We start from the raw sequence: 11,329 nt of genomic DNA on the forward strand, positions 1-11,329 counted from the left end.
AAAGTAAGTTTTAGAAACTGATATTTGACAGTACAAACAACAGAACAAGCTAAGGGAAGAAAACTGCTAAAATCTGTATTTGACTTGCTATATCCCCGACTACAGACCAGCTAATGTACTGTATGACCTCACTTCTAAGAACTATAGAAAGATGTCCCACACCACCACGTAACATTATGAAATTATGATGACAGAAAGCATTTGTCTGGCTTTCAGACACCGTGTGTCTTAATACCTGAGGCAGCCCCATCTGTGATATTTGAGACACGCTAGAAATATTTAGCAGAGTTTAATGAGCCACAGGATTCCCAAGGGAACAGCACTGGCGGAAAGATAGTAGCAGCTTTTCTTGGGAGACATGCTTTTGCTGTTTTGCTGGATTGAGCCTTTTTCACACTTTCCATCATTACAATGAAGTCTTATACAACATTTTCTCTTTATGACATCAGACCTAGACTTTTGGTTCTGAAATGTTTGCTATCGGTGTTGCTAACTTGCAAACAGTGCTTAATGTAGGTTGGTCAGTAATGTATGTTTTATTCTCAAGGGTCAAACCTTTTTTTTTTAATTGGCTTTGAATTCATTTGAAGACAATGACTCATACATATATCATGCCTTATTTAATGTTGCTTAAAGGATGCACAAGATGGTGAAATGTACACAATCAAGGATGCATTACTGTGAATGTGCACTCAACCTTTGTTATGTAAGGTATGGCTTTGGGTTATGAGGCTATGCATGCTATGTGAAAGACCCCTTCCCCTTCACAGAAGATGTTGTATAGAATTATTGTTAAACTCAAATATGAGAAGCTTTCACAGGGTATGAATGAAACATGCAGCCAAGGTAACGTTGCTAAAGTACCGGTTACCTTGTGCTGAATAGGTAATTGTTGACCGTGAGAGGTAAAGCAGCGTCTCTGATTTCAACCTGCAGGCTTCAACAGACATGAATAAATGCACACTCGAGCTTAAATTCAACAAGACCGGCCCCTGCGTGATTACTGGCCCTCGGAGACAGGCGCAGATGCTCATTCACTCTGAGGAGGCATGTGAAGGAGAAAGGTCCTGAGGAAGACGAAGGACAGAGAAAGAGGCAGGTTAGCAATAGAGAGTGTGAGAGGGGGACAGTGTGGATAGAGTGAAATTGACAGAAGTAGGGGGAAAGAGGGAGAGTGTTGGATAGGTAGCATTTGAGGAAGAGGTGTAAGAAAGTAAGATAGGGTAAAGGAAGAGAGAACTATTTGGGACAAAATATCGATGTAAGAAAAAAGCTAAGAGAGCTAATGGCAAGGGGAGGGAGAGAGAGAGTAAATAAAAGAGCACAATTAAGGGTCATCTGGAGGCTTTTGTAGTGGAGTTAATAAACCTTGAAGCTAACCAAGAGTTAGAGGAGGAGATAGAAACCACGCTCTTGTCTGTGCAATAAAAATAGGGCTTTTTATGCTATCTTATTGTAGTGGAAAACTGGAAACTCCGGGAGTCAGCTGGCAGCGTTCTGCAGCATAACACATTCTTTTCATTTATTCAAACCAAAGTGTAAAAACAACATTTCATGGGATATTTTTGTTCCATAATTATTTCTCAGCTACGTCTGGAGACTCCAGCAAGTTGTTGTGCTTAGCCAAGGATCCTACTCCTCACTATTGTGGTATATTTATCTTATTGACACTAAGTCTGGTAAGATACCCAAACAAGTTTTTCTCTCAAAGTGTTGAACCATTCCTCTCTGCCAAACTGTACACATTACAAGCCAGACCACCTCCCACTAACATCTAATGTATTCTTGGGATTTTGCACCTTCATATTAACCTGTTTGTTTTGTATAAACACATATTCAAATACAGATTGCATTCTAATAGCTAGTGTGAATGAGGTAGAACAAAGACACAATGCGGAGAAGGCAGGGGGGAGGGATACCGGAAGAGACAAAGACAAAGTAGGAGAGCCAGAGAGTGAAGTAACTAAAAGGAGCGTCGGCAGCTCACCAGGCTTGGCAGGGAGGTCCCAGTTAGGGCCCAATGCCCCAGGCAAGCACCAGGAGCCTGCTACTCCAAACGTCACACTGCACACGCTGCTCAGCTCCGAGATGGCTTCACAATTTTCCTGACAGGACATGACATTTCACTTGGGCTGGCAGTGGAGGAAACTGTGTGACAGCCGCCTGCTGACACACACCTGGGGGACACCCCTGGTCCAACTGAGGCACTGCGCCTGCTTCCATAAAAAAAAACTGGGAAAAGTTTGCAAATATGATCTGATGCAAAAGAGCAGAAAGCAGCTGGAGGTAAACTGTCTTAACTTAAAGAGAGACGTACGTGTAAACAAGCACAGTTGCTGCAGCAGAGGGAAGCAGGCAACGCCGGAACAAAGTCAAAGTTAGCCCTTTGTGTCTGCTCGGATGTAAAATTCTGCTACATCCTTGTCCCTCTGCCTCCGTTGGCAGCAACGCTCTCCCAGCGCATCACGCTTCAAAGCAGCTCTGCAAGAGGTGTGTTTGTGCATCGCTGCCAATCAACACGCTTTGCTTCTGTGTGAAAGCCTTGATAGACCCGGCATTGCCTCAGTGCATTCTGGGATAGATTATTATTGCCTTAAGTCGTCCACCCCCATAGACAGACTTAGTGTGGGCAACACGTACTCTGTCGGGTAAACAGCCTCCACAGAAAGACAGATGTCACGCCAGAAACACAAAGCACACACAAAATGGTTTGAATCTTAAAACAGACAACTCTGAGTGAATGCAAGCCTGAGCAAACAATCACAAGATGCAGAACTACCGAAAAAAACATCAACACAGTCATTTGTAATTAGAGGAATCCCAGCCGGCAACTTTAATTAAGTGTGTGTGAGTGTGTGTGTGTGTGTGTGTGTGTGTGTGTGTGTGTGTGTGTGTGTGTGTGTGTGTGTGTGTGTGTGTGTGTGTGTGTGTGTGTGTGTGTGTGTGTGTGTGTGTGTGTGTGTGTGTGAGTGAGTGAGAATGTGAATGTGATGGATGGGAAACCATTTAAAATCATCAGTGTTAAGATTTACAATTTTGTGGTCTTAAAAAAGGATTCCAAGTGAATAATCTTCAGCATTTAATAGAGAAATATAGAAAATATTATTGGATGTTTAGTTTGATAAGATGAAACTGCATCAGTATAATTTAAAGGGCCCATGTCATGCTTTTCCAGTTATTACCCGTCCTATTGGGGAATCTTATGTTGTGTGATGTTTGTGCCGAAGCCGCCTCATCCAAAAACAGCACTCCGGTTCGAGAGTAGACGCGGAGACAGGAAATACAGTCTTTGGACTTTATTTCAGCTTGATTGCTTCTTACAACAGCTGTAGCAGTATTGAATGATGAATGAATGAATGTAGAATGATTGAATGGTTTCTGCAAAATACACAGAAATAGAAATAAGGTTCACATTACAATAACTAACCAGACTCTGGTTATTAATAATAAGCAACAGCAATTCTAATTGAGGCTAAAACACATTAGAGACGTTGCAAACACACACATGGCTAATCAAGGCTAAGTTAGCATCTCATCCACACAGGAGCTCCAACAAGCCGTGTAGGACAAAGAGTGAATACACACACTATACAGAGATGCTGTTTGAGAAACCGTGAGTTTGGAAAATTGCCCAATATAAATCTATTCTAGTATACCTCAACAATGGAATTATGATCAGAAGAAATGGCCATGACATGGGACCTTTAACAGACATACGTTTTGTGCATTGCATCTTTATATATATATATATATATATAAAGCAACGGACTAAGTATGCAGATCTTTTACTAAGCTTTAACTAAATTAAAATTGTAACATCACAGTGTAAATACCCCGTAACAAGTCTCTGTGGTATTCAAAATTCTAAGTAAAAGTAAAACATTAGCATTAATAAGTATTTATAGTTCAAAAAGTACCAGCAAGAAAGAAAAAACATAATGTAATACTTTATCATATTTAGTGATCCTTTAATGTGTTCATCACTTTAATTGTTACACTGGTAAAGGTGGAACTTATTTATCTTTGCTATAAATAATGCCGTGTAGCTCTTGAGTCTCCTTGATCCTTGGTATACAATAAAATACTATTTTTTCATTATTAATTATTATAATAATATTATATATATATTATTTTTTTCAGCAACTAAAGCAGATGCATAAATGTAATGGATTAAAAAGTAAAGTATTTGCCACTGAATTATAGTACAAAGTAGCAGGAAATAGAAATACTCAAGTACTAGTTCAGTACCTAAGTTATAGTACTTAGGGACTGTCCACCACTGTATATATGTTTATGCACACATGTTTGTTTATACTCTGTGCAGGTATGTTGTGTGTGTGTGCACTCTGGTCAGACAAACAGTTGACACCTATTGGCCTGCATTTACTAATCCCTGTGGGCAGAGGAAGAAGTCATGTAACCATATTGTTGTGATGACAGCAGGCGGCTTTCTGAGTGTGAGGGGCTGCTGGCTCACATGGGATTTCATATGGGAGCAGAAGTCTTTGGCTCTGCGGTGTAGATGTTCTTGTCATTTCCTCGTGCTGTGCCCAGACGTATACTTACCCCCATACTGTTGCTCTGGCTCGCCTGGTCTGAGGCTTAAAAGGTTCTTATTGCTGTGTTATACAGTATGACTTGGGGGAGATTATAGAAGCTACAGTATGAATCCAGTTCAATAAGCTGTTACAACAGCTTCAACTCTTCTAGGGAGCTTCTACAGGAGAATTTAAAACAGCAGGGAATTGCTTCCATTGAGCCACAGAGCATCAGTGAGGTCGGCCACTGCTGCTGGGCAATAAGTGGGCGTTCACACCGAAAGCAGCCATGATGTTAACCTAACACAAATAGGCTGCCTTGGTTGGGTCATGTTGCTTCAAATACCAGTGGGATGTTTTCAAAATACAATCCAGGAACGCCAGTTAAAGTGACCTTCAAAGGCTTATCAAAAGCCAAATTACATGTTACTTACTAGAAGCTTTTATCCAAAGCGACTAACATACTCAATACTGTGGACAACCCCCACAGGAGCAATTTGGGGTGAAGTGTCTTGCCCAGGGACACAACGACATGCTGACTGCAGTGGGGTTTGAACCTGTGACCCCCTGATCCCAACACCAAGGCTCTATCCACTGCGCCACACACTGGATTTTTCGACTCAACGACAATTATTTTATCTGCCAACACGATAACTGTGTAGTAGAAATGTACTCTTCACATTTGATTGGCTACTGAAGCTCATTGCTGGGTGATACTGTGTTGCAGTGCAGCAAAAGTTGAGCTGGTGAAACTTTAGCTGGAAAACCCTCTGTGTTTTTTTTTAAGGACCTCAGCATTGGCCTCATGCAAAGAATTGAGAAGACGGGCCTTTTCAGATCCTCCCAAAGGTGTTGGAAGGGTCTCAGATCTTCCACACCAAACTTTGGAAAACCATTTCTCTATGGACCTGGCTTTGTGCAGGGGGGCATTGTCATGTAGGAAGGGCCCTTAAAACTGTTACCACAACGTTTGAAGCACAGTACTCTCTGAAATACTATTTGATGTTGTTGCAATAAGACCTAACCTTAATTATAAGGGGCATAGCCCAAATAATAGCTTGTCAGTATTTTCTGAAAATAATGTGTGTGTGGTGACTTGACAAATGTCTGATGCTCTAACAGTTTTGCCCTTCTCTCTCCCACCCGTCCTTGCTTTTTTCTTGTTTTTGACTTTGCCAACTTTTCCTCTATCTCCCTCTTCTTTACCCTCTCTCATACCCTCTTTCTGTCAAACTTGTGTTCACTTTGCCTATGTTCTCTCTTTGCTCCCACTACGGCCTGAATCCCCCTCCCATCGCTCGCTCCGTCTCTCTGTAGTTCCTCTTGGCGGCTGCAGCTTTGTTCCTCCCTCCTCCTCGCCTTTCTGGTCAGGTACAGGAACATCTTTTCTACTCTCTTCGTCTCTCACTTGCTGTTTGCCCACATTTCCAGGTTTCCAAAGACAAACTGTCTTGTTTTCTCCGCCTCTGTTAAATAATGTATTCTAATGATGCCGCTTATACGTCATATTGCTAACCCTAACAAGTCATCTTGTGGGAAAAAAACATTCACGTCAGCTTCCTGTAACTCTACATCGGAAATATTGCGAATTTCTGACAGCTCTGATATCTCCTCGGAAAATAACTTCAGAATTATCCACAAAACAGTGGCAAAGAAATGCAAAGCCACCATTTACATTTGACCCAAATCCAACAAATACTATCAATTCAGCTAATTAAAAGGGAAGAGATACAGTTTTGTGTTACACATAATAAAGGTATAAGATTACTCTGTCTGCCTTTGTGTGCATGTGCATATATTGTATATGCATGCATGTACTGTATGTGTTGGCTTAGACTTCTGTATTGGCATAATGCGCCTGTGTGCATGAGGGAGTAAATGTATTCCTTTCATCCAGCACATTTTCCCATTTGTATCTCCTGTATTTTCATAGATAAGGTAAACAAACCCGTGCACACCTGCGTCACAAGTGATATGAGCCCTGACCTGTATGAGTAGGAAAAACCTGGTATAACCTGAGAAATGCTCCTTGAAACATTTAATGATAGAAAGACATGAATATGATAACCCACCTCTACTTCTTTTATTGCAACCAAGCCAGGTAGCTGTATATATTTCTCCCTCATCTTTGTGGTTTTGCTTTTACATGTACACTTAGCTTAACTCAGGACCAGGAGTCAGGGCTGTCTTATCTAACAAGATCCAAAATGATTTTACTGTGGATAATACCTGTGTGTCATACCATTGAAAACCTTAACCATCAACTACAAAATATAATGAACATATACCACTGTATATGAAAGGTAGAGAAACTAAGTTTGCCTTGTGATTGTCCATGGACCCCAAAAGTACTTGGTTTCTAATTTGCAGTTGACCTGGAGTTTACATTTTCCTTGTCAAAGTTTTATTAAAATATAATAATAAGATCGGTTCAGGGTAATGTTTAAAAATCCTCGTCCTTAAGTGCTCTCAAGCATATCTAAGAGTATCCATACTTTTTCATTTGATTCTGAATAAAGTGCCAAAGAAAAAAGGAAGTGATTTTTCCCAATTTAAATCAAATGGCTGCTCTATGAACTTAAATAAGAGATGTCTCTCAATAATAAGACTCTTCCTCTCAGTGTTCTCCCCCAGGGTGGTGGGTATTGCCGTGGCACGCTATGACTTCAGCTCCAGAGACACGCGGGAGCTCTCCCTGCAGCAGGCTGACATCATCAAGATCTACACCAAGATGACCAATGGGTGGTGGAAGGGAGAGGTCGACGGCAGGGTAGGTCTCCTGTAAGATGTTATTACTGAAATGTGTCATAATGGCAGATCTCATCCTTACCCTGGTGTTTTTGCACTCTTATCAAAGTCAATGGTAGCTCTATAATTCCTTTACACATGTATTCTGCATGCAGTATTTTTACATATCGTTTTGATTTGAGAATTTACTCCTGAATACCAGGCATTAGAAGTGGAGTATTAGGGTATAATGTTCTGCTTTTGGTTAATTTGAACAAGAATACACAATGATTACCATCTCTTTGGGAGTAAAACCACATATGTTAAAGCAGATTTACTGTGGTGTTATTTTTGTGAGAATTAAGTCAGTTTATCTACTGATGTATACTAAATATTTGTGATTAAACTAATTAGAGCACATTTTTTCACAATACAAAGGCTTGATATCTGAGTGTCTGCATGGAGGGTGGTTTGATCTTGACAAGGTGGGAAGGAGAAGTAGAAATCTTTGTGTGTCTGTGCATTATTCAAAAATGTGAAAGCTGGGATCAGAGTAAGAGTTGGAGGTGACAAGGACTACAGTGTGAGAACAATTCACCCTTCAAAATCGGGAAAAATAATGAAATATTCAGAACTTACATGATAGATGTTTATTTGTCAATTATATTTTGCATTGAATGCATTTTCTCCTGTTATTTCGCCTTTTCAGATGGGCTGGTTCCCATCTACCTACGTGGAAGAGGAGGACTGACTTTGGGGGATGGATGACATCAAGTCAGCGTACATTAAAAGTTGACCTCCTCCTGTGAGCGCCATGCTGCTCCGCCACTCTCTGTGCCCTGCCAGTCAGATCTATTTGATAAAAACCCAGGGACTCAAACTGAAGAGCAAGCGGTGATGGCCTCAAAAACCTTCTCTTGCCCTCTGACAGACTCTCACAAAGAGCAGATGTCAAATCACAGATTCCAGGAGTGTCTGGCCTCTCTGCGGCCCTGTCTGTCCCCCGGTCCCACTGGGAAGTGCATGTGCTGTTCCCAGATAACCCTCACTCCTCCTTTCCTACTCACCTTGTCTTATTATTGATGACTACATTGGCTGGTGTGAGACTCGCATTCACTGTCATCATGTTTCAATACCAGGAAGGCTCAGTCACCCAACTGGAACACAGATCCTGCTGACAGCGCACTGCGCCCAGGTACCGCAACTAATTGAAATGCAGGAGCTGAGGAGTTCGACTGTTGTTGGAACAATAAAACCCTCTTGGCTGTTCAGACATTTGTGTTCAACTCTCTACCTGACTTTTTAAAGTTTAAATCACTGGACTGATGTAAACTGCTGTATGTGATATTTATATACTTTTGCTGAGTTTTGATCTGACACTGTTTTGATGGATTGATCTGTTATTGTAACCTTAATTACAATGTGTCTTGTTGAGCAAAAAGTCATGTGTTCATATCATCACAGGATAATGTTTTTAAAAGTTTTGGTATCCACCACTGATAAAACGATGTCTCCAAGCTTTGATTCCTTGTCTGTTATAATTTCGTTAAATCAAGTTTTACCATTTGATTTGACCTGCAAGACCGGCCAGCCACCAGGACAGAAAACAAATGGTTTGAACAACTACAGAATTGTTTGCACAGCCACAGACTGTCAATAACAGTTAGCTCAGGTAAGCTCATCCTTATGCTGGTCGTCTTCAACAGGGTCTTGACCTGACTGCAGTCCGTCTACGCATCTTGACTTAATTCGGCAAAAGCTCACCTCGGATGGCCTTCCACGTAATCACTGAATAATCCTGTGTTACCAAAACATGCATGTTATCCGTTGCTCTGGTCTAGGTAATCCATATAGAGCTTAGTAACGGTATTTTTTGAACAGCAACTTGTTAAGCCACACTCCTCAGTTGGATTGATATTCATGGCAAAGGAGTACATATTTTATCAAATGTATGTCCAAAATGTGAGTGATTTGCATTTTGTGTTTATGGAAAAAGTTATACAGTAGATTTTTTCACTTAACAAATGGGAGATAAAACAACACGTGAAAATCATAATATGTTTTATTCTTATTTTCATCTCTTGTTTCGCTATAGTTGAATTCCTGTCCCTTAAAGAATAAAAACAAAATACACATTCAAAGGATACACTTTGTAAGAATGGAACAAAAGAAAGGAAATAAATCAACAGCTGCAATAGAGAAGCTGCTGGTGTGCCTGCTCACCTGTCTGTCTACGGCCACAAGGGGGAAGAGTAAGAGATAGCATTTAGTGTGTGTGTGTGTGTGTGTGTGTGTGTGTGTGTGTGTGTGTGTGTGTGTGTGTGTGTGTGTGTGTGTGTGTGAAATTGGAACTGGCCCTGAATTAGCGGTTTATGAACCTACCACATGCACTTTAATAAACAATAAAGACAAGATTAAAATGTATGATTTAAACTGGAATTATTCCAAAAAGCGTACCGATCACCTAAATTGACATTGTTAATTGACTGGCTCCACCCCGTCGGCACGCTAAGTGACATAAATCAAACACAACGAAATGACCGGAACAGGTGGTACCGCTAAAGTTTTCAAAATGGATCTTCAGGTGATGTCGGCGTTCATTGAGGGGCTTGTACCTTCAGTGAGATTAGTTTGTAAAGAAATATCCTGCTCACTTTACAACTTCACACACACTCATTCCACCCCAAAATGTTTAAAAATGTTGAGTGTTTGGGACATAAAGACTGAGTGGACTGCTTAATGCTTGAAACAGCTTTATTTGAAAGATGTTGATCCTGGAGCATATTGGGGGGACTTCATGGTGCACAAGACTGACGGGAGGCCCTTCAAACCGGTGAGTTAAAGAAATGACACTCATGCAGCTCTGTTTTTGCTATTTGCCTAATATGCATTGTGTATTGTGTATCGTGTGTACTTTGGCCTTTGCGGTTTATATTGTAGCCTACATGTTGTTTCTCTCTTGGGGATGTTTTATTCTGCTGTTAACTCAATGATAAGTGTCTGTCTTAATGTATGTGGCTTAATGCATTGTGGCACACCCGCCGAGATGTGGCTTTTACTTGGCTCTAATCATTTATTTGGTCATTAAGTCGGTCATGTGTTGAATATTGAGTTTTGTCCTCTTTCTGGATTTACTTCTTGCAAGGCTACACTGAGAAAGATGCTGAATGATAAGCAGTTGTGTGCACAGGCTGCAGTGTCATCTATGGATAAGGATTATATTGGTTTGGCCTTAAGGGCTATGATGTGCTCTGGTCTAAGTGACTAGTTTATTCAATTTAATTTATAGACTTTAAGTGTTATTTAATTAATTGGATCTTGCATATTATGTCATCATATAAGCTTATTTATTTACTGTGCCTCTAAAAGTCCTATTTTATTACTTTTCCCTAAATACTTTTTACACAATAGAGGAGCTTTAAAGGTGGGGTAGGTACATTTGAGAAACCGGCTGCGCTAGAATTTGAAAATACTAGGCTTGTTTGAGACAAGCGAGACCTGCGCAATTTCGATCAACGTCTTGCTAGTACGTTGCCTGATGGTTAGTCATTTTGTCTGACTTGCTCTGGAGGCTCGCCTACATGAGACGTTGAAATCTCGCGGGACAAAGACGCCTGCAGCCTTGAGAGCGAGGCGCGGCGAGGCGGCGCAGTTCCTCTCCACGGAATTTTCTGAATTGTTTTGGTCGAATGTGAGAGATTGGTTGTTACTTGAATTAACAAATATTTCGGCCTTCAAAATATATCACATTTTATATTATATTGATAATATCAATATAATATAAAATGTGATATATTTTGAAGGCCGAAATATTTGTTAATTCAAGTAACAACCAATCTCTCACATTCGACCAAAACAATTCAGAAANTGTTTGCAATCCGCCAAAAAACCGAGAGAAGAAGAAGAAGAAGAAGAAGAAGAAGAAGAAGAAGAAGAAGAAGAAGAAGAAGAAGAAGAAGAAGAAGAAGAAGAAGAAGAAGAAGAAGAAGAAGAAGCAGCCGACTCGGAGCTGTCCGACTTCAGGCGAGCTTTTTGAGACCTCCCCCGGCTGCGATCGGCTATTC

The 11,329-nt window shown here is 40.7% G+C and overlaps 1 protein-coding gene and 1 long non-coding RNA gene across 2 annotated transcripts in view; both read left to right on the top strand.

Moving 5' to 3' along the window:
* The window catches only part of LOC104961385 (guanine nucleotide exchange factor VAV3-like), a 41,644-nt gene extending 33,566 nt beyond the window's left edge, over nucleotides 1-8,078 (top strand). Inside the window, exons 23-24 of the mRNA XM_010789679.1 lie at nucleotides 7,160-7,308; nucleotides 7,975-8,078. Coding sequence (XP_010787981.1) covers nucleotides 7,160-7,308; nucleotides 7,975-8,016 — 191 coding nt within the window. The 3' untranslated portion in view covers nucleotides 8,017-8,078. The remainder of the gene's footprint in view (nucleotides 1-7,159; nucleotides 7,309-7,974) is intronic.
* Nucleotides 8,079-9,753: 1,675 nt separating this feature from the next.
* The window catches only part of LOC104961174 (uncharacterized), a 34,453-nt gene continuing 32,877 nt past the window's right edge, over nucleotides 9,754-11,329 (top strand). Inside the window, exon 1 of the long non-coding RNA XR_800069.1 lies at nucleotides 9,754-10,098. This is a non-coding gene — a long non-coding RNA (uncharacterized lncRNA). The remainder of the gene's footprint in view (nucleotides 10,099-11,329) is intronic.

Source organism: Notothenia coriiceps, unplaced genomic scaffold, assembly GCF_000735185.1.
Source record: "Notothenia coriiceps isolate Sejong01 unplaced genomic scaffold, NC01 NC01_scaffold00001460, whole genome shotgun sequence".
NCBI classification, from domain to species: Eukaryota; Metazoa; Chordata; class Actinopteri; order Perciformes; family Nototheniidae; genus Notothenia; species Notothenia coriiceps.